This window comes from Sycon ciliatum, chromosome 12, assembly GCF_964019385.1.
Source record: "Sycon ciliatum chromosome 12, ocSycCili1.1, whole genome shotgun sequence".
In the NCBI taxonomy this organism is placed as follows: domain Eukaryota; kingdom Metazoa; phylum Porifera; class Calcarea; order Leucosolenida; family Sycettidae; genus Sycon; species Sycon ciliatum.
Window position 1 is genome coordinate 19,391,994 of NC_088654.1, and position 23,733 is coordinate 19,415,726.

Sequence of the window (23,733 nt, forward strand, 5' to 3'; positions counted from 1 at the left end):
CTACTGTTTCTTAGAATTATTATTATTATTATTATTAAAAGTAGAAAGGAAAAGGACATATGGAAACGAGTTAAGAGTAACTCTCCACCACTGTACCTAGTGCAACAACTAGGCACAAAACTGACAGAGTACTGAGACATTCGACGTCCTGACACCTAGCTTCAACACATCTCCATAGCGCTAACCGACAGCCTTCCAACTTGGAAGGTTCAAGGTTATGGAAAGACCAAAGAGGGAAAGGCAAGCGCAACGAAAACGAGCACAAGCTACAGTCCCAACGGAACAAAGAATGTCGATTGTCACTGGACGATGACGAGACCAGTAGGCGATTTGACAAAGCGGTCTAACTACAATTCGAAGCAGCAAAGCAGCACACCACCCAACTTGGGTGGGTCAAAAATATCAAAGATAAGTTAAGAAGGGGGAAGCTTTGCGAGAATGAATTGTACAAGCCGAAATCTAAACTCTATTATTGGCTCAATACCCGAGTTTCAAAATATTATTATTATTATTATTATTAGCATTCCCGCGTTGAAGTGCAGCAGCAGTATGCTGCGTCCACAGCTTCCCTTGTGCAGAATGGCTTGGTTGAGAGGAGAGGGGAGAGAATGCAACAAGGCAACCAACATCTATGAAATAGGCCACAATAACATGAAGAGAACCAACCTACATATGCATGATTGCACAAGAATGGAGGCGACTAATGGCTATAATCATTGTGCCACAAAACCGGTACACAGGAGATCTGTCGACAATGTAACGAAACATAAAACTCAGTTAATCAATACAGGTTCCACTAAATTACAAGAGAACAACGCTACAACAATAGAATTGCCGCTAAATTATCGCAAGTATAGAGAACGAGTCCAATACAAATGAAAACCATGAACAGACCGTCCCGAAGTCATTTTGGGAACAAATTGTAGTACAATGTCATGTAGTTGCTGACACTGACGCTGACGGAACACGAATTTGAGTTGAATACTCACGAAGTTTTGTACAATGTACATCAGTATGCGCCGGTGTTGTGGAGTACCGGTAAGCAGGTACGTCAGTCACCAATCCAGCTTCAGCTCCGTGCTCGCTTCAGCAGAATGTTGCCCGCGTTGTCTTCGCCTCCACACGGATAGACGACCAGCGCAGAGTCCCGCAGCTCCGTGGCCGTAAGGTCCTGATATTCGCCGTTAGTGCCGTCAAGTCTCAGTCCACCTCTCATAGCAAGCCGCTCTATGAAAATCTTTCTCTCTCCATTGGAGTGCTCCCCAGTTGGGCGAGGAGACTAGAAACATACCTCCGGTGAGCGAGGAAGAAGAGCGGAGTTACCCAACTCAACCAACCAAAAACACACACAGAATAGTCTAGGCAAACGAGCAATTGATAAAAAAATAAAAAGGAGAAACTTGTTGAAAATGCATCCAATGCCGATAGGATGGTAGTTGATTCTAATTGAATTGCTAGCGAAGCAAAACTGCAGAGACATTGACAATTTCTATACCGATATTGTAACTTCTAGTAAGGATCTGAGGTGACCTTCTTCAATAGCTCTTCAACTGAACGGTGGCCGATGTTTCGCGCCTCGTCCAATGGAGTCTCGCCAGCCTAAACACAAGACAGTTGCAATATACACATAACACACCTATCAGTACAAACATCATGTCATACAGGTACTTGTGCAGTTGTACTCCGTGAAATCCCACCCAAAGTACATATTTGGCGCCATGAACTAACACAGCCCTTGACGCCCAGAATGTGATAAAAATGGAGCTGGACATACGCATGTGCAAGTGCAGTGATGTAATTAGAACTGGTCCAGGGTGTCAGTTTTGCACTTTAGGCTGGCTTTCAATACTCACAACTGTACTTGGTCACTGTCTTAATCTGATCCCTCCCGGGTTATTCAGTAGATTCTGAGGTGACCTTCTTCAATAGCTCTTCAACTGGCCGTTGTTTCGCGCCTTGTCCAGTGGAGTCTCGCCAATCTAAACACAAGACAGTTGCAATATACACATAACACACCTATCAGTATAATTATACATCGTGTCATACAGGTACTTGTGCAGTTGTGCTCCGTGAAACCCACCCAAAGTGCACTATTTGGTGCCATGAACTTGCACAGCCCTAGACGCCCAGGATGTGGTACGAATGCAACTGGACATACACATGTGCAAGTGCAGTGATGTAATTGGAACTGGTCCAGGGTGTCAGCTTTGCACTTTAGGCTGGATTTCAATACTTACAACTGTGCTTAGTCACTGCCTTAATCTGATCCCTCAAGTGTGATTCAGCAGATTTTGAGGTGACCTTCTTCAATAGCTCTTCAACTGAACGGTGGCCGTTGTTTCTCGCTTTGTCCAATGGTGTCTCGCCATCCTAAACACAAGACAGTTGCAGTATAAATTACCACACCTATCAGTACATACACCGTGTACTTGGTCACTGCCTTAATCTGATCCCTCCTGGATGATTCAGGAGCAATTTCGGAGTTTGTGTTTTTGCCGCTTTCAAAATGGATTCTTTGCCTTTTATCCTGCATGTGTAATTTAATATCGTACTCGTAACGCAGGTTCAGTGAAACCCAGCCTATTTACGCACCTGCACATTCGTAGTACATACCTCGTACGGTGTTACTGTCTTATGATCTGGAGAAAAGTTGCCGTCAACTGAATCCGCCCAGGGCCAAACCAAGCGGAGTTTAGCATGCACTCTGAAAACTGAAGGGCACTCACGGCATCTCCGACATGTTGATATGGAGTAGCGCAAGAAAAAAAAGGAGGAGGAAGGCACGCAGAAGTCTTAGCTTCCATGCTTCTGTTCTTTGATCACGAAAGCAGTTTGTGCAGCTAAACCCGACGTGAGGGTTCATGTACGTAAATCTTGTATTCACATCTGGAATGCTCCCGGATGATTCACCACAATTTTGGAGTTTGCGTTTTATGGCTTTCAAAAGGATTTTTTTTTAAGGAGAACTTCAAATTTCGAAGGATCAGTCGAGGAAGTGAACTCTCGAATCCGGGACCTTGATTGTTGTGGGCAACGCTCTAACCATCCCAACTTATTAACCAAGCTGAAACCAGAAGGCGCTGACAAGCTTTTCACTCCAAAGGCAGCTCACAACACGTGCCACACATACTGATGACCCTCGGGTCTTTATCCCTCCCCAGGAGACCAACCGAGGTCAGTTCTGGAATGTGCTACCTGAATTGAAAGAAAGGGATTAATTTTAAAGGATTGGAAGAACTTCTAATTTCAAAGGACCAGTCGGGGAAGTGAACTGCCTAAAAAGAGTTAAAAAATGCCAGATCCACCAGGACTCAAATTCGGGACCTTTTTTTGTCATGAGCAAGGCTCACAAATCACTTTCGTTCACCTCTGGGAATACGTTCCGGAAACTGCCCGTGGTTGGTCCCCCAGGGGAGGGAAAAGACCCAAGCGCGACCAGCATGTACAGCACGTGTTGTGAGCTGCATTTGGAGTGAAACACTTGTCAGCGCCTTCTGGGTTCAACTTGGTCCCATAGCTCACATGTTTAGAGCATTTTTGGTAAGTTCCGGTTAAGTTTGGTCGCATTATGCAGGTGCAACATGGCACATGGTACACTAAAAGACGGTCGCTGGTCGCGCAAGGCAGGTGCAGTTTCTGTATAGTACTGTCCATGCATGGAAAAATGGCCGTTGAAAGCAGGTGGCAGCTAAAACCAGAGGTCGCTTACACCAGGTTTTACTGTAGAGTGAAATCTGGCCAAGTTCATACGTCCGCAGATTTGTAGTACATGTCTAGTATGGTATTACTTATGATTTCCGGAAACTTTACCGTCAACTGAATCAGCCGCGGGCCAAAACCTAGCAGAGATGCCCATGCACTCTGTCAACATGTTGGGAACTCACGTCTCCGACAGGTTGATGTAGAGCGTCGCAAGAAACAAAGGAGTAACGTGAAGCACAGAAATCTTAGCTTCTGTGCTTCTGTGCTTTGCTCTCAAAACCAGTTTGTGGAGCTAGTGCACGCACATTCATGCACGGAAAATTGGAAAATTGAAAATCCTGTATGCACGGCTACAATGCTCAAGTTGCTATGTGCAAGAAAGGAGCCTGCGCTGTGCTAACCTAAAGCGATGTATGATACAATATAGTTCGGACTGCTTTTCGGTTTGCGGCTCATGCGCCTGAAGTTCTCCTGTCTGCTTCTCACGAAGTCGTTCCAAGTTCTCGTCCTTCGACATACTAGCAGCTCATACGTGTACTGGATGGAACACAGATAATGTTCCGTCTGCACCTGCTCAGGTGAACGGGTTCTGGCGTGATGGCGATACTCAACCATATACCAACCTTGTAAGCAATGGCCATGAGGCCAATTTTAAGAATAATAGACACAAAACCCCTGGCGCAAAGATCTGCACACATTAAAGTGTTGAGGAGGCAGTAAATTTGAAAAATGTCCCCCTGTGACATGATTCCCATTGGGCAAAGATCAGGGGAACACATAGGTAATTTGTTTTCCTTTTAGATCGTACAGTGTAAGCACAGAACATGATCATCATTGTTCATGGCACTCTATATACTGTTCTTTACCTCATTCCTGATGTTGCAGTCCGCCCCTGCAGCGAGCAGCGCTTGACACACATCGATTGTACCTCTCATGGCCGCATTGTGCAACGGAGTGTCGCCATCCTGGAAGCACAGGTAAGAAACAACAAACCAGAACTCAGTCCCACTAGGCTACATAATAGATCACAATGGTACGTTCGGGCCTGATTGGAAATTTTTATTTCCATTGCTATCAGGTTCGGCCTCATTTCCTCTGTGCTGCGCTGATGAGTTCAAAAAGAACGAAACAGCATGCTGTCCGCAGATTGAGTAATAGATCACAATCACAATTTTAGAACAAAGCAGTCATAACAATTGAGAGTAGAATGCAAAAGTTGACAACTTGACAATTTATCTCACATTGTCTCATTTCGTACTTTCACTCAGGGCTAGCGATTGACAATTTATGAGTGACAATCCAGCGAATCCAAGCTAGTAAGCAAGGTGAAAAGAACTTGGGACGCTCAATCTACTTGCATGTTGAGAGCGTAAACATGCAAAACCTTTCCATGAGCATAGCATGGGATAACGGAATGAAATGGACCAACAAACGTTCTTCCACAGTTCCGCCTTTGATAGAATTCCACTTGTTGCGGTGAACTTTTAACTGGCTTCGAGTCAGTGCATAAAAAATGTGTTCAGGTTATGACAGATTCCAGTTGGGACAGGGTCAGAGAAACATTTGTTTTACTGCACATCCAGAACCCAATACTAACCCTTTAAGAGCCACAGGAAAATTTCAAAATTCTGCATTTTTTCGTGTTCCTTGGGTCATAGCTTCAGTTCTACTCACTCAATCCTCACAATCTAGGGCTTCCTGGAAAGGTCTCCGCGAGACGAAGAGAATGAGGTCGATCATGATCGCCGGCACACCGTCTATCCAGCGCTAGATCGCAGCGACAGTACGAAAAATGCCCCAAATGCGTCCAATTGCGTCCCGCTCCAGAGATTTCATTTTGCTCGATCGTGGAGTTCCAATTTTTTCGCTGTGTACTCTTGACAATATCAACAGTGGAACCCGTGCAAATTCGAGTAAACCAGCGTGACGAAAAGTCTCAAAATTCTCAATACCAAAGTCGCACTGCGCGCTTTTGAAATTGCCGCGATCGCGGCTCAACTTCCGAGTGATTTATCTCAGGAACCGTAGCTCGCAGCGCTTCGCGGATTGTTTCTCCCGACAGGTGAGAGTTTTTTCTTTGCCCTGGATATTTTGATCACTGGATTTGAGCGAGATTGGACTGAGTTACGATCTTTTGAAGTTTTGCATTTGAATGCGTCGTTTACGACGCATTCAAGTATGGGGCGGCTCTTAAAGGGCTAACAGTAAAACAAAGGTTTCTCTGACCCTGTCCCAACTGGAATCTTGTCATGACCTGAACATATGTTCATACACTAACTCAAAGCCAGTTAAAGGTTCACCACAAGTGGAATGATATCAAAGACGAAACTGGGGAAGAACCTTTGGGCGAAATCCTGCTGTCTACTTGAAATTGTTCAATTTAATTCCGATTCATACTATGCTCATGCAAAGGTTTTGCATGTTTACGCTCTCAACATGCAAATAGATGGAGCATCCATAGTCGTTTTAATGTTGCTTACTAGCTTGGATTCACTGGATGGTCACTCATAAATTGTCAATTGCTAGCCCCGAGGGAAAGTTCAAATGTACAAAATGAGACGATGTGTGGGATAAATTGTGAATTTGTGAATTTTGGCATTCTACTCTCCACTGTTATGACTGCATTGATCTGCACTTGTGATTGGTATTTAATATGTAACTTATTGAGTGCTTTTCGCGGACCCCTGTTTCTTTCCTGTGCTTCCAGGCTGATGAAACTCCGTTGCACTGTGCCACCAAGCAATGCAATATTCCAATTTGCAAAATCCTGCTCGATGCCGGTGCCGAGAAGGACATCCACATAATATTATGTTCAGGCCATTAAAAGATTCCAGTTGTTACAGGGTCAGAGAAACATTTGTTTTACTGTACGTATTGGGTAAAAAGTGAAAACAGTACATACACCGGGCACTACACTCGACACTGCACCCTTACACTATTCTGGATGTTCTTCTCGGCACCGGCATCGAGCAGGGTTCTGCAAATGTCGATATTGCCTTGCTTGGCAGCACAGTGCAATGGAGTGTCAAAAGCCTGGAAGCACAGGAAAAAAAACAGGGTCCGTGAAAAGCACTCAATAAGTTACATATTAAATACCAATCACAAGTGCAGATCAATGCAGTCATAACAGTTGAGAGTAGAATGCAACAGTTGACAAATTCACAATTTCTCCCTCACATCGTCTCATTTTGTATGTTTAAACTTTCACTCAGGGCTAGCAACTGACAATTTATGAGTGATCCTCCAGTGAGTCCAAGCTAGTAAACAAGGTGAAAACGACTGTGGATGCTCCATCTATTTGCATGTTGAGAGCGTAAAAATGCAAAACCTTTGCATGAGCATAGTATGAAACGGAATTAAATTGACCAATTTCAAGTAGACAGCAGGATTTTGCCCAAATGTTCTTCCACAGTTCCGACTCTGATATAATTCCACTTGTGATGAACTTCTAACTGGCTTTGAGTTAGTGTATGAACATAATGTTCAGGTCATTCAGGTCATTCACATATGTTCAGGTCATTCAGGTCATTCACATATGTTCAGGTCATTCACATATGTTCAGGTCATTAAAAGATTCCAGTTGGGACAGGGTCAGAGAAACATTTGTTTTACTGTTTGTTTTTCTTCAGACATTTCCCGTTTGTCTCTTTCCCTGAAACCAGTTGATATTTTATGACTTGGGGCTCCCCGCGTGCTAGTTTGTACGTGAAGTGTGTGGTTTACAATGAGGGCTGCGTCCCACCCGCCTGTGTGGAGTCACAGGAAGTGTGAGTCACGAAGTCTGAAGAAAATGTTGAACGGCCTCTGCTGGGATGACGACTACACCATAGCTCAGTGGTTAGAGCATCGTTGGCTACAGGCGAAGGTCCCTGGTTCGAGGCCTGGTAGTGACAGTCAATTTTTCTTCAGACTTTTCCCGTTTGTCTCTTTCCCTCAAACCAGTTAATATTTACTGTTAGTATTGGGTAAAAAGTGAAAACAGTACATACACCGGGCACTACACTCGAAAATGTACCCTTACACTATTCCGGATGTCCTTCTCGGCACCGGCATCGAGCAGGGTTTTGCAAATGTCGATATTGCCTTGCTTGGCGGCACAGTGCAATGGAGAGTCAAAAGCCTGGAAGCACAGGAAAGAAACAGGGGTCCGCAAAAAGTACTCAATAAGTAACATATTAGATCACAATCACAAGTGCAGATCAATGCAGCCATAACAGTGGAGAGTAGAATGCAACAGTTGACAAATTCACAAGTTATCCCACACATCGTCTCATTTTGTATGTTTGAACTTTCACTCAGGGCTAGCAATTGACAATTTATGAGTGACCAACCAGTGAATCCAAGCTAGTAAGCAAGGTTAAAATGACTCTGGATGCTCAATCTATTTGCATGATGAGAGAGTAACCATGCAAAACCTTTGCATGAGCATAGTATAAAACGGAATTAAATTGACCGATTTCAAGTAGACAGCAGGTGTTTGCCCATAAGTTCTTCCCCAGTTCCGACTCTGATATAATTCCTCTTGTGGTGAACTTTTAACTGGCTTTGAGTTAGTGTATGAACATAATATTCAGGTCATTCAGGTCATTCACATATGTTCAAGTCATTCAGGTCACTCACATATGTTCAGGTCATTCACATATGTTCAGGTCATTAAAAGATTCCAGTTGGTACAGGGTCAGAGAAACATTTGTTTTACTGTACGTATTGGGTAAAAAGTGAAAACAGTACATACACCGGGCACTACACTCGAAACTGTACCCTTACACTATTCCGGATGTCCTTCTCGGCACCGGCATCGAGCAGGGTTTTGCAAATGTCGATATTGCCTTGCTTAGCGGCACAGTGCAATGGAGTGTCAAAAGCCTGGAAGCACAGGACAGAAACAGGATTCCGCAAAAAGTACTCAATAAGTTACATAATAGGTCACGATCACAAGTGCAGATCAATGCAGTCATAACAGTGGAGAGTAGAATGCGACAGTTGACAAATTCACAATTTCTCCGACACATCGTCTCATTTTGTACGTTGGAACTTTCACTCAGGGCTAGCAATTGACAATTTGTGAGTGATCATCCAGTGAATCCAAACTAGTAAGCAAATTGGAAACGACTCTGGATGCTCAATCTATTTGCATGTTGAGAGCGTAAACATTCAAAGCCTTTGCATCAGCATAGTATGAAACGGAATTAAATTGACCAATTTCAAGTAGACAGCAGGTGTTTGCCCATAAGTTCTTCCCCAGTTCCGACTCTGATATAATTCCTCTTGTGGTGAACTTTTAACTGGGTTCGAGTTAGTGTATGAACATAATATTTTGTTCAGGTCATTCAGGTCATTCACATATGTTCAGGTCATTAAAAGATTCCAGTTGGGACAGGGTCAGAGAAACATTTGTTTTAATGTTAGTATTGAAAGTGAAAACAGTACAAACACCGGGCACTGCACTCGAAACTGCACTCTTACACTATTCTGGATGTTCTTCTCGGCACCGACATCGAGCAGGGTTTTGCAAATGTCGATATTGCATTGCTTGGCGGCACAGTGCAATGGAGTGTCAAAAGCCTGGAAGCACAGGAAAGAAACAGGGTCCCCGAAAAGTACTCAATAAGTTGCAGATAAGGTCACAATCACAAGTGCAGATCAATGCAGTCATAACAGTGGAGAGTAGAATGCAACAGTTGACAAATTCACAATTTATCCCACACATCGTCTCATTTTATACGTTTGAACTTTCACTCAGGGCTAGGAAGTGACAATTTATGAGTGATCTTTCAGTGAATCCAAGCTAGTAAGCAAGGTGAAAACGACTCTGGATGCTCCATCTATTTGCATGTTGAGAGCGTAAACATGCAAAACCTTTGCATGAGCATAGTATGAAACGGAATTAAATTGACCAATTTCAAGTAGACAGCAGGATTTTGCCCAAATGTTCTTCCCCAGTTTCGTCTTTGATATAATTCCACTTGTGATGAACTTTTAACTGGCTTTGAGTTAGTGTATGAACATATGTTCAGGTCATTCAGGTCATTCACATATGTTCAGGTCATTAAAAGATTCCAGTTGGTACAGGGTCAGAGAAACATTTGTTTTACTGTACGTATTGGGTAAAAAGTGAAACCAGTACATACACCGGGCACTACACTCGAAACTGTACCCTTACACTATTCTGGATGTTCTTCTCGGCTCCGACATCGAGCAGGGTTTTGCAAATGTCGATACTGCATTGCTTGGCGGCACAGTGCAATGGAGTGTCAAAAGCCTGGAAGCACAGGAAAGAAACAATGTCCGCGAAAAGTACTCAATAAGTTGCAAATAAGATCACAATCACAAGTGCAGATCAATGCAGTCATAACAGTTGAGAGTAGAATGCAATAGTTGAAAAATTCACAATTTATCCCACACATCGTCTCATTTTGTACGTTTGAATTTTCACTCAGGGCTAGCAACTGACAAATCATGAGTGATCATCCATTGAATCCAAGCTAGTAAACAAGGTGAAAACGACTCTGGATGCTCCATTAATTTGCATGTTGAGAGCGTAAACATGCAAAAGCTTTGCATGAGCATAGAATGAAACGGAATTAAATTGACCAATTTCAAGTAGACAGCAGGATTTTGCCCAAAGGTTCTTCCCCAGTTTCGTCTTTGATATAATTCCACTTGTGGTGAACTCTTAACTGGCTTTGAGTTAGTGTATGAACATATGTTCAGGTCATTAAAAGATTCCAGTTGGTACAGGGTCAGAGAAACATTTGTTTTACTGTACGTATTGGGTAAAAAGTGAAAACAGTACATACACCGGGCACTACACTCGAAACTGTACCCTTACACTATTCTGGATGTCCTTCTCGGCACCGGCATCGAGCAGGGTTTTGCAAATTGGGATATTGCATTGCTTGGCGGCACAGTGCAACGGAGTGTCACCAGCCTGGAAGCACAGGAAAGAAACAGGAGTCCGCGAAAAGTACTCAACAAGTTACATATTAGATCACAATCACAAGTGCAGATCAATGCAGTCATAACAGTGGGGAGTAGAATGCAACAGTTGACAAATTCACAATTTCTCCCACACATCGTCTCATTTTGTACGTTTGAACTTTCACTCAGAGCTAGCAAGTGACAATTTATGAGTGATCATCCAGTGAATCCAAGCTAGTAAGCAAGGTGAAAACGACTCTGAATGCTCAATCTATTTGCATGTTGAGAGCGTTAACATTCAAAACCTTTGCATGAGCATAGTATGAAACGGAATTAAATTGACCAATTTCAAGGAGACAGCAGGGTTTTGCCCAAATGTTCTTCCCCAGTTCCGACTCTGATATAATTCCTCTTGTGGTGAACTTTTAACTGGCTTTGAGTTAGTGTATGAACATAATATTCAGGTCATTCAGGTCATTCACATATGTTCAGGTCATTCAGGTCATTCACATATGTTCAGGTCATTTAGGTCATTCGCATTATGTTCAGGTCAGTTGGGACTCCAGAAGATTCCAGTTGGGACAGAGAAACATTTGTTTTACTGTACGAATTGGGTAAAAAGTAAAAAGTGAAAACAGTACATACGCCGGGCACTACACTCGAAACTGTACCCTTACACTATTCCGGATGTTCTTCTCGGCACCGGCATTGAGCAGGGTTCTGCAAATGTCGATATTGCCTTGCTTGGCAGCACAGTGCAATGGAGTGTCACCAGCCTGGAAGCACAGGAAAGAAACAGGGGTCCGCGAAAAGTACTCAATCTGTTACATATTAGATTACAATCACAAGTGCACTTCAATGCAGTCATAACAGTGGAGAGTAGAATGCAACAGTTGACAAATTCACAATTTATCCCACACATCGTCTCATTTTGTACGTTTGAACTTTCACTCAGGGCTAGCAACTGACAATTCATGAGTGATCATCCAGTGAATCCAAGCTAGTAAGCTAGGTGATAACGACTCTGAATGCTCAATCTATTTGCATGTTGAGAGCGTAACCATGCAAAACCTTTGCATGAGCATAGTATGAAACGGAATTAAATTGACCAATTTCAAGTAGACAGCAGGATTTTGCCCAAATGTTCTTCCCCAGTTTCGTCTTTGATATAATTCCACCTGTGATGAACTTTTAACTGGTTTCGAGTTAGTGTATGAACATACTTCCTCCGCGTCATCGAAATTGTCGCAGTTTGACTAGTGACTTGTCACTTGTTACTGACAACTCCAGAAGCTAAGCCATTCGAAACTTATTACACAGTATGATAGTCTGAAGACTAGAGTAACATTCCAGGACAGTTGGACTGAGAGTTTTCATGCAGAGATGAAGTCCTCGTCGTCGTTGATGTCAATGGACGCAAAAATATCGTTCTGAAATATTTCAAGGAAGGTTGAAAGTTGGTCGCGCCTCATCTCAAACGCTTTGACTTTCTCCACAGGACAAGAGCTGCTATGCTTGTCGTCTGCTAGCTCTGGGTGATTTCTACTTCACCACCAACGAAGCCTAGTAAGAATACACGATCGTTGCAAGGTCGGTTGATTACCGTCGGCGGAATCACCTCGATCTTGAAATGAACTTTTTTTTAGCCGTGGCATGCCTATTTATTTTAGCTGTGTGGTCACAGCTCATGCAGGTAAGTGTACTATCACCAGATCACGTCCAGTGCGCCCTCTTTTTCTGCATCACTGGTATACCCTGGTACGACACCTGCGCGTGCATCACTAGCACTACGTGTAGAGTCTACACGGCTCTTGCAGGTACAATCATGTACTGAGTGTCTCAGCCAGAGCAACAAATTTTATCGCTGTTGCAGGCATTTAGTTTGCTGACCCCTCGATGTTTCTCCAAGCGCTGCCACTTGTTCCACGAAGTCATTCTCACCCCAGCTAAGGTAAAACAGTGATGAGGCTTGAGTGAATGGCCATAAGCACGAGAAATGTGCAGGCTGCAATGCCTGACTGATCTCAGCGAGTCGAAATTACCATCGCAGCGACATCAGCGAAGAAATTGCGTCTAGTTCAAAAATTCCAGCTTCCAACAACAGAAAATAGAACTTTGCCGTCACCCTATACTGATGACTATCGCCTAGGTCCGATTCCTTGCCTCTGGTACGAGTGCTGGTGAGTATATACCCCGTTTTATATCAAAAGTCAAACTGCGACAATTTCGATGACGCGGAGGAAGTATGTTCAGGTCATTTAGGTCATTCACATATGTTCAGGTCATTAAAAGATTCCAGTTGGGACAGGGTCAGAGAAACATTTGTTTTACTGTTAGTATTGGGTAAAAAGTGGAAACAGTCCATACACCGGGCACTACACTCGAAACTGTACCCTTACACTATTCTGGATGCTCTTCTGGGCACCGGCATCGAGCAGGGTTTTGCAAATGTCGATATTGCATTGCTTGGCAGCACAGTGCAATGGAGTGTCAAAAGCCTGGAAGCACAGGAAAAAAACAGGGTCCGCGAAAAGTACTCAATAAGTTACATATTAGATCACAATCACAAGTGCAGATCAATGCAGTCATAACAGTGGAGAGTAGAATGCAACAGTTGAAAAATTCACAATTTATCCCACACATCGTCTCATTTTGTACGTTTGAACTTTCATTCGGGGCTGCCCCACTCATCCCGGCCTTAACCCCCCGCAGTCAAATCCTGGACACGCCACTGACAGCCACAGTACACAGTCCTGCAGTAGGTCAGCAGCAGCCGCCACAGTCAGATGTTAGATGGCAGTGGCAGTCTGACATCACACAGCTCGTTGGAGCTATACTGGCAGCAGTATACATGCAGAAGTCCTTGTACACTCCATCACAGTGACATATGAACGGCTATATGACTAGGCAAGCTGGTGGAAAAGATCTGCCACAGTTTTCCAGGCAGCCTGAAGAATGGCTGATCTTCAAAAAGATGTTCAAGACAACAACCAGGGACTTTGGGTTTTCGCATGCGGAGAACCTGCGCCAACTGCACAGTGCGCTGAGGGGCAAGGCCAGAGACGCAGTTCAGGTCATGAAAAGATTCCAATTAGGTCGGGGCCAGAGTAACTAATATTTTACTGTATATTCTCACTGTATGTATCACCGTGCACAACACTCAAAAACTGTGCTCTTACACTATTCTGGATGTCCTTGTCGGCACCTGCTTCGAGCAGGGATATGCAAATGTCGATATTGCCTTGCTCGGCGGCTTTGTGCAATGGAGTGTCACCAGCCTGTAAGCACAGGCAAGAATCATTGGTACAGGAAAAACACTCAATAAGTTGCGCAGTAGTTCACAATCACAATGGTAGATGAACGTATAATGCCACAGTAGACAAAATCGCAGTTTATCTCCCAAATCGTCTCATTTTGTACATTAGAACTTTCATTCGGGGCTAGTAATTGGGAACTTGAGTTTCGTCCCAGTCGTCTTCAACCGCCATGTATCTCCTCGTCAGTAATCCTCGTCTCGTCTTCAACCTCGTCTCGTCTATGTCAACCTCATCTCATCTATGTCAACCTCGTCTTGTCTATGTCAACCTCATTTCGTTCAAGTCATGCAGGTCAGCTGTTTCCAGTATTTCTCTCTTTCTTTCTCGTGTGTTCTTCTTCGTCAAATTTATTTTTGTCGCAGTAATGTAGTTAGTGTGTGTTAGAATCCACCGATCACACTGCCATGTTTGCACGCGCCACGCACCACTGCATCAGTGCATTGCGCACTGCACTCACACTGCCAGCGCAGAGATTTGGGCGCGCTTAGCCTGACGTCACACAACTGCTTTCTTTGCACTTTCTCTTTCTTTCTTTCTTTTTTTACTAGCAAACACAGCCCTACTAATAATCAGGGGAAGAGGACAACTGAAATGACACTGGACAACAAGACAAAGGGGAGTAGGGGCGATGTGCCGATGTGGTTGGCGAGGCTCATCCGACCGGAGGTCTCGGAATCATAGCCTACGACCAGGCATCGACTCTTGCTGTTGGCTTCACTTCGAAGTCTAATTAGTGGTGACTTTTAGCTTGTGCCAGCATCAATTTTTTCAGCTCTCTAAGTTTGGCTTCTAGCTTGTGGTAGCTTTGAGAAACTAATTAGCCAGACGCTTCGATTGTGTTCAGCTCGTACTGTTGGTGCCTGAAACAATGTCGGCTATTGTGCATCGGATGCGGGTGGCAGAACTGCGAGCCGAGCTGGACAATCGAGGTCTGCTGACCACCGGAAAGAAATCCATTCTGGTTCAGAGATTGCTGGACGACATGGAGCAAGAAAACCTGGGTCCAACTCAACCTTCAGCAAACGACTCTGCCGAACCAACTGTGGATACATGCGAGGTGTTCGCCGATCCCCCAGGCACCTTGGATCCGACTGGTATTCGTGAACTTATTCGGGCTGAAGTTCGTTCTGCCATCACAGACGAGGTTGGAGCCTCTCTTCTATCGCAGCCAAGTACGGCACCAGCGCCACCAGCTGCGTCATCCGACATTGGCGTGAGTGCTGCGTGCTCCACACCGCCTCACGCCGGAAATCTGCACGTCCCAAAGTCGGCGCAGGATAGGATATTGCGAGGTGAGTTTGTGGACTTTGACCAATTGTTGCCTGAGATCTTGGGGGCAGTTGATAGCAATAAGTCGTTCGAGCTCAGATCCAGTTCATCCAGGGGTGCACTGGAAGTCGTAGAGGTGAACACCACTTGCCCGGTTCATAGACGCGTGCACGATATCGCCACTTGGTTAGAAGCATGGTCTCTGTATATGCATGTTGTGATCAGCAATGCACCCCACCACACAGCAGAACTCCTGTCATACCAGTGCATGATCTTAGCGGCCAACAGGCAGTATTTTGCAGAAGCTTGGCTTATGTATGACCAGCAATTTCGAAGGTTTGTCGCTTCACAACCTGGCAAGCGCTTTGATACGATTGACATAAATACATGGCAGCTGTGCATCACAGGCAAGGCCAGGCATAGATGCCGTTATCTGCCAAAACTTTAACCTTGGCAAGTGTAGCTGGTCAAATTGCCGGTTCGCCCACATCTGCAACCGCTGTGGCAAGGACCACCCCCGCAGCAAGTGTTCCGGCAAAGGTCAGCGACCAGCCCAGTAGTTCTGGATTGCAGTCCCAGTCTGAGCAACCAATAGCTGTTGCATGTGTACATAATTTTCTTCCCCTTCACATTAATAATTCCTCTGTACATACCCCTTTGCATGTCTCTCTTTTTGAGCTTCTATTGCGTCATCACCCCGATAAAGAATTTGCTTCCCATGTGCTAAACGGGCTGCGCTACGGCTTTAGCATAGGTTTCACCGCTTCACGCGACGTTTCTGTCCAGTCTGCTAATCTGCCATCTTCTGCTGCTTGTGCCTCCTTTATTTCTGACCAGCTTTATGCTTCTTACCAGCATGGCGAAACTGCTGGTCCTTTTAGTGCAGCACCGTTCTCCTTCATGTGCTGTTCTGGTGTCGGCGCGGTACGGAAGAAGAACGGCAAGCTTCGTATGATTCACCATAACTAGTTATCGCTAGCCCCGCCGGGAATAGTGTGAACGACGGAGTTCCAGCTGACCAGTTTTCCCTGCACTACATCAGTATTGACGATGCAATCGAGTCTATTATGTCCTGACCTCAGCCGGTGTACCTCCCAAAGCTGGACATCAAAAGTGCATTCCGGCAAATCCCAGTTCGTGCCGAAGACCACTCACTACTCGGCATATTTTGGCAAGGCAGCTACTACTATGAGCGGGTGCTACCGTTTGGGCTTCGCTCCAGCCCAGCCATTTTCGATTCCGTTGCCTCGGCGATAGAGTGGATTATCCGGAACCATTTATCCAATGCCGACCTATTCCACTACTTGGACGACTTTCTAAACGTCACAACTGGCCATACTGTCGCCCAGCGTCAACTAGCAATCCTGCTGCGGGCCTTCATCAATTTGGGCGTGCCGCTAGCGAGATCACTAACGTTTCTTGGCATTATTCTGGACTGCGAGCGGCTCGAGGCAAGGCTCCCCATGGACAAGCTCACCGACCTCCGATCGCTATTGGCCAGCATGATCAACAGTTGGAAGATATCCCAACGCCAACTCGAGTTCCTATTCGATAAGCTCTCATTTGCTGCCCGTGTCATCACTCCAGGCCGTACCTTCATGCATCGTCTGTGGTCCGTCTGCTCACTGTTTCAGCAACCACACTACTCAATAACTTTTACCCAAGAATGCCTGGATGACCTGCTATGGTGGATGAGGCTACTTAGTGAGTGGAACGGGAAGTTCTTCTCCTTGCACCGTAACTGGACCCATCACCAGATCTCCAGCTATACACAGATGCAAGTGGCACTCACGGCTGGGGTGCTTACAACAACAGGAAGTGGATTCAAGGTTCATGGAACAGCACCCAGATGCTGCAGTCTATCAGGAGGTGTCTGGGTCATTAGTTATGATGTTGTGCCATGGAGAGTTGCGAAGGAAAGGTTGGAGGCGATGCCAGTCCACACTCTTGTAGCGCCAGACAGTTCGCGTTGCTGCAGGTTCCTGGCAAGGTAATATGCCTACAAAGTCGGATAGCACCATAACGTGGTAAGAACGCCCAATAGGGGGTGTGGTGGTTGTCAATACTGGAGAGTTGAAGGCAGACATCACGAAATCAAGGGTGTTGTCGCCACGAGTAGGAGTCCGAACATGCTGAGTAAGAAGGTGCGCGGCACGAGTGGTGTCAAGGTCTTTGCCCGCCGGTGTGGTAGTAGAGATGTTCAGCGAGGCACGGTTGTGAACGTTAAAGTCCCCAGCAAGAATGAGACTAGATCCGTGTTGACGGGCCAAAGGAAGGGTGTCGTCGAGATAATGGATAAGTGAGAGGTCACCAGGCCCGCAAGAACCCAGCTGGTAGACAGCTCCCAGACAATCTTGGCGCTGAGCTGGATGGATTCTCACAAGACGTAATGCTGAGGAGGGGGGGGGGGGAGGGGAGGGGGGGGGGGCAGTTCATCGATGATCAATGCTGGGAGAGTAGATCACACCCAGATTGCAATGCCACCACGGTTTGCTGTGCGGTCAAGCCAGAATGGAAGGCTATAGCCCGGGAATATCGTGTCCGACACTTGGACATTCTCTGTGGTGAACTTTGTTTCAGTTACCACTGCGACGTCAGTGTTGTGTTGTAGCAACGCGTGCTGGAAGTCGCCTAGCTTGCTACTTAACCCAAACGCATTTGTGCACAAGAGGCGAAATGGAGCAACCATGGAAGAAGTAGCGTGGAGAAAAACGAAAAATCCCCAAATGTAAACCTAGAGCTAGAGTTCCTAAGGCCGCGGTCAGACCAAGTGCGAATCAGCCATTCAGCAGAAAAAGCGCTTTTTGACGTCTTCGTTGCTACAGAAACGGCTTAATTTTCGGCTTCAGCCGTTTTCAAAGCGCTAATTTGGAGCGCTGAATGGATTCATCCACTTTCAGCCATTCTGGCGCAGTCGCGGGAAAAACAAAATTGTGCAAATCAAAAGCACATCTTGCCATGGCACATGGATGCATCGTGTTCTGAAATATTCCGGCTTTCGTTGTTTGTTTCGTTGTTGGTCCAACTTTTTCATTGCCTGCTGTTTGTTATTGTCCCCATCTTTCCTTGTGCGCTTTCTACAAGGTATGATTTTGGTTCGGCAGCGTCAGACAAGGGGGACTATTGTGCGATCGAAGCATGCAGACAACAGCACGGCGTCTAGTTCAGGATCCATGGCTGCACTTCAAGCTCAAACCTCCCTCAATCTTTCAAACAAGCACCTTGATTCCAATGAAGCTCCCAGTGCAGTACCAAAACTCTGCTGCAGCGCTGATTGCCGCGTACATGTTCAACAGAAAATAAAAATAAAAATTAATCGTAAAAATTCAAAAAAATCAAATTCAAAAATGGACTCGAAGAAAAAACCTCTACAGCACGCAAACAAATCAGCGGATCTCATGGGTCGATGTGACCAACCACTTCATTCAGCATAAGCCACTTTCAGCACAAGCTGATAACAGCTTGTTTCGTGTGACCGCGGCCTTAAAGCAAAATGTCCTAATAACGTGTTACTAAGATTTAAAAACTCCACATGTTCTGCTTCCTGCTTGCTGGACCACTTCTCGTCTTCTTTCTTCCACAGACTTCGGTGAATTCAGTTTCTGCTGAAGAGAAGGTCAAACTTTGATGCTGTTTGCTGCTGTTACCACTGCAATGTCAGTGTTGTGTTGTAGCAACGCGTACTGGAAGTCGCCTAGCTTGCTTCTTAACCTGAACGCATTTGTGCACAAGAGGTGATATTAAAACGCCAAGTGTTCTACTTCCTGCTTGCTCCTCGTCTTCTTTCTTCCACAGACTTCAGTGAATTCAGTTTCTGCTGAAGGGGAGGTCAAACTTTGGTGCCGTTTTCTGTTGTTGTTTGCATTGCTGTTGCTCTTAGCGAACTCAGCCAGTAAGGCCATTGCTATGTCTTCTTCACTAGCAGGATCAGAGTGGGCCAGAGACGTGGTGGGGTTAGGCTGCTGTGGGAGAGGGCGGTGGCTCCTCTCTCTGACCCCTCAGCCCAGCTGCTGTCGGAGCACAGAGCTAGAGGCAGGTTCCGATTCCCCGGATGCATCCCATTCCGCATCCGACCCTTCTACAGCAGATGAATACGAGAACGGTTTGTCTAGCCCCACACCACTAGCACTGGCAAGCTGGCGGTTGGTTGTCGTACCAGAGGGAGAATGTTGGTCCAATGAACTTATACTTTGCCTTTTGTCCTGCTCCTCTTTCCGCATCCGACCCTCCTACAGCAGATGAGTCCTGTTTGTCTGACCCCACGCCACTGGACAGTTGGCGGTTGGCTGTTGGATCCCGACACCATGGATTTCTTTGTATTCCGTCTGTGGGTCAGGTGATCTGGACAGGCATTCGCCTCATTTCCGCCTTGCTGACATCGAAAACATGTTTGCGTTTGACCTTGGTACCAAACCCGTACCGTGGTACTACCGGAACCTATACGCACAGCCGAATGAATGCTCTTCTTCAGGCTCATTCTTGCATGGCGGGTTCCCGTTTCAATTGAAAAATCACCATACTCCACGATTTGTCTTGTTTTTGGGCCATGAATATCTCCAATTGCCCCAAAGAACTTGCAACTGCTCCATCGTGTAAATGCAATGGGCATCCAAATACCGATACTGTGATTACTTCACTGCCGCTTTCAGTAACAGTTACATCATTACCGATTATTGACAAGCCGGAGGATGCAAGCCGGCCGCGTACGGCTCCACAGGACACGCTACGAGTGCTACGAGGCACCAGCTAACCTCTCAGGCACTAATAAGCCATAAGGCCCTCCCTACCATGCACTAACCTATAATTATTATTCACTGGTTTGAGGGAAAGACGCAAACGGGAAAAGTCCGAAGAATAAATTGACTGTCACGACCAGGACTCGAATCAAGGACCGTAGCTTTTGTAGCAAGGGATGCTCTAACCACTGAGGTATGGTGCAGCCCTCATCCCAGCAGAGACAGTTCGACATCCTCTTCAGACTTCGTAACTCGCACTTCCTGTGATTCCACACAGGCGGGTGTGACGCTGCCCTCACTGTAACCCACACACTTCGCGTACAAAACTAGCATGCGGGGAGCCCCAAGTCATCAAATATTTACTGGTTTGAGGGAAAGACGCAAATGGAAAAATCTGAAGAAAAAAATGATTGACTGTCACCACTAGGACTCGAACCAGGGCCACTCGTATGTACAGCCAGCGATTACATATATTTACATCAAAGGATAAGCAATACTTCGTACCTTATTTCGGGCATAACTAGCAGCATTACCATCAGCTGTAAACCGGCCAGTAGTGTTAGCTGAGCTGGCGATGGGATGTGTTGTAGTGGCTTGGGTGGATGCACTCATACAGGTCTGGCTAAGACCAAATGTAGTCTCTGCCGTAGTAGAAGGACCTGACATTGATGATGGTGATCTATCTGTGGAGGAGCAAGCTAAGGCTGCACCGGGCTGCAGACCAATGGGTTGTTGTGCACCTGCCATAAGTACACAAACACACAGACATGTCTGCATCCAAAAAACGATTATGCGATTTCAGGTTGCTACATTTGTATAAGCGTGCAAACACTCATACATCAAATTCCATTGACTTTATTCAAGAATGTTTCCATGGTGAATGGCTGGTGCCATGACACCTCAGTACATACCAATGTTTTCAAGCATATTTCACATTCACCATAAAGCTTACGAGACAGGACATAGAAAATGTACTTGGTCCGCGTCAGCAATGTTGTCGCCTATCTTTCGACAATTTGAACTTAGACTTCGGACATCAACGCGTGCACTTGAAGTGATAAAACTTGCTACGATGGACGGTATGGTATAGAATGACAACTAGCTATGAGGAATTTATTGTCCAAGGAAGGGTTCATACTATTTTCGGTCCTCCTGGTCGCTGCTCTCGGCGCTGGTGACAAATATTTTTGCTCGGGATCGACTCTGTTGCTTTTGCAAGCTCATCTATGTTCGTCTCCGCTGCCTGACTATTTTCTAAAGAGAGGTCGATCGTGACGGTCGCCTTCTCTATAGAACTTCGCGTGGGCAGCACGACAGCCTGTGTGGTTCAAATCAGACGCCGTTCTTTGCAAGATTTTATTTTTACTGTGACTCTTGGTCTGTTGTCAGGCTACGTAGGGAATATTCACCAATGCCTGACCCGACTGGACGCGTGGGGGATTCGTCTTTCCATGCCCATGTAAGCTCCCAGCAGCCAACATCAGCTCTCCAACTGTTACAGACACTTTGCACATGACTTCACAATTATTGTATTTGCTCGTTCGAATGTATTTGTATTTTGTTTCTCTCACCTTTCACTGTTCCCGAGTTGATCACGTACCTGCGTGCTCCACTCTGCTGCAGTTAGAGGCAGCTACTCTACATGCAGTCGAGACGATTCTATTGTGTATCTGCTGCATGTCTTCTTGACAATATCTGTCCAGCTCTAAATAATTATAATTAAATTCCGCTCTAGCTCTCTTCTCTCTTCTTCTCTTCGATTTATTTATTTTCGCTCCTCTCAGTTATTTTTGTTTTGTTTGTATTTTGTACTAGTTTCGGTACGCTATCGCTCTATCTGCATGATGCGATGCAGTTTATGGATGTCGTCACTCCTTGGGGCGCCGTGCCTGCACCTTTGGGGCGCAGTGCACCGGATGCGCAGTGACCTCTACGATGTACGCCAGAGCTAGGCATCTTTTTTGGCTGCATGTTTCCTTTTGCGATGCCAGCTTTTCTGCTTGAAGCTTCATGTACACGTGTTGCTCTTTGCTTTTCAGAACTCTTGCAGATTCAGTTTATTCCACTTTGTAAAGAACAACTAATGGTTCGAAGGAAATCTTGTCTACCATGGCCAGAGGGCCACAACATGGTCCTGAGCAGTTCTAAAGAAATATACAGTCTTGAGATTACAGAAACACAGCAATGTTGCTACGAAATCGCAGGGGTAAGGGCGAAACGGATATGGCCGATGTCGTCGAGCAGGCTGCTGAGATGGAGTTGCCAGCATCCCCTGCCTCACTCGCATCATCGATGAGATCGTCCTCCACAGTAAAACGGCAAAAAGCGGAAGCCAATTTGGAAATGGCACGGCGTTTGATGGCAATTGAGCAGGCGGATGCCCAAGAAAGACTGGATAGGCAGAGGTGTTTGCTTCAATTGGAGTTGGAGGTGAGCCACGCCCAAATCGAAAACACCCTGTCCGCTCGTTGCAAACAATCGTCGCGTCCTGCATCCAGTATACCGACTCAGCATTTGAGGCCGTTGTTGGCATCCTCAACAACCCTATGAGCAGCGTCGTTGACAGGCTCTGGCCAGGAGAATATAGTAGAAGTAAGCTGATCTCAGCCATGATTAGAAACAGTCTGTAAACTTCCGGGAAAGTCCGCCTTGACAGCTACTAGGCATTGGGTAGAGACCCAGAACCCTGGCAATGCACACGCCACACTTGCGGCAGAGACAACAGCAACAAAGCCAGCTCAGAAGAGTCCTGAGGCTGGAAGCCAGCTAACAGCGCAAGCAGCAAACTGCATGCAGAAGTTCCTGATCCGACAGACGGTTGGTCGTAACTTGCCGGCGTACTCTGGCGACTCGGAGGAGTGGCCCATATTCACCTCTACCTACCAGAGGACGTCAGACGAGTGCGAGGTTTTGCCATCGGAAAATGTAATTCGTCTGCAACGTTTTCTAAAAGGCCCAGCCAAGGCTGCCGTCGGAGCAATACTGAACGTGCCGGAGAACCTGCCAACTGTACTCCAGGTCCTGAAAAGCAGGTTTGGCCGACCGGATGCAGTGATTGCTGCCATGATCAGTAAAGCCAAGGCCATTGGACAGGTCAAGCTAGGAGACTTTGATAGTCTCATCAACCTGTCCACTGCTGTGACGCCTCTAGTAACTACCATGGAGCACCTTCGAAATAAAGGACACATGTACAACCCTCAGCTACGCCAAGAGCTTGTTGGTAGGTTGCCAACATCCCAGCGGCTGCAGTGGGGAGAGGTACTTGTGCGTCCGGGTAGCCATAACATCAGCTTGCGAGTGTTTTCTATGTGGCTGGCGGACAAGGCTGAAGCAGGTGTGCGCGTCGTGGATCTGCCGGGTACCCAAACCGACAAGACGCAGATGGTGTACAGTCATCAGGAAGTTTCGACAGTGTATAGCACAGCAGAAGCGACGGCACCAGCAAGTGCAGCCAGTAAGAAGTAGTCAGCCTGGCTTTGCTGTAAACAAATGCAGCATGCCCTCGGCGAGTGTTCAGCATTCAAGAAGCTTGGCCAGAAAGCCCAATTTGAGCTGGTCATACGTCACCGTCTTTGTTTTTCTTGCCTGGCCAGTGGACACGCTACCAGGGAGTGTGGCAGCAGGAAGCAGTGCAGTGAGCTGGACTGCAAGTGCCACCATCATGTGCTCCTGTGCAAGGGCAAGGCTGCAGAGAAGCCAGTCGACACTTGTGGGCACACCGGTATTCCTGGTACAACCCGAGTATTGCTGAGAGTGTTGCCAGTGACGGTTAGTGGCCCAAAGGGCTG

The 23,733-nt window shown here is 46.1% G+C and overlaps 1 protein-coding gene across 6 annotated transcripts in view; it reads right to left on the reverse strand.

The window, feature by feature from the left end:
• Positions 1-367: 367 nt before the first annotated feature.
• LOC135828197 (uncharacterized) overlaps positions 368-23,733 on the reverse strand; it is a 48,726-nt gene continuing 25,360 nt past the window's right edge. The window contains exons 8-21 of one of the 6 annotated variants that reach the window (XM_065340642.1): positions 20,450-20,685; positions 13,803-13,901; positions 13,023-13,121; positions 11,301-11,399; positions 10,535-10,633; positions 9,866-9,964; positions 9,169-9,267; positions 8,470-8,568; positions 7,724-7,822; positions 6,637-6,735; positions 4,569-4,667; positions 2,238-2,370; positions 1,854-1,979; positions 368-1,599 (exon numbers count right to left, since the gene is read on the reverse strand). In XM_065340642.1, coding sequence (XP_065196714.1) covers positions 1,894-1,979; positions 2,238-2,370; positions 4,569-4,667; positions 6,637-6,735; positions 7,724-7,822; positions 8,470-8,568; positions 9,169-9,267; positions 9,866-9,964; positions 10,535-10,633; positions 11,301-11,399; positions 13,023-13,121; positions 13,803-13,901; positions 20,450-20,685 — 1,445 coding nt within the window. In that variant the 3' untranslated portion in view covers positions 368-1,599; positions 1,854-1,893. The remainder of the gene's footprint in view (positions 1,600-1,853; positions 1,980-2,237; positions 2,371-4,568; positions 4,668-6,636; positions 6,736-7,723; positions 7,823-8,469; positions 8,569-9,168; positions 9,268-9,865; positions 9,965-10,534; positions 10,634-11,300; positions 11,400-13,022; positions 13,122-13,802; positions 13,902-20,449; positions 20,686-23,733) is intronic. The other 5 variants (XM_065340644.1, XM_065340643.1, XM_065340645.1 and 2 more) reach the window with 5 other exon arrangements.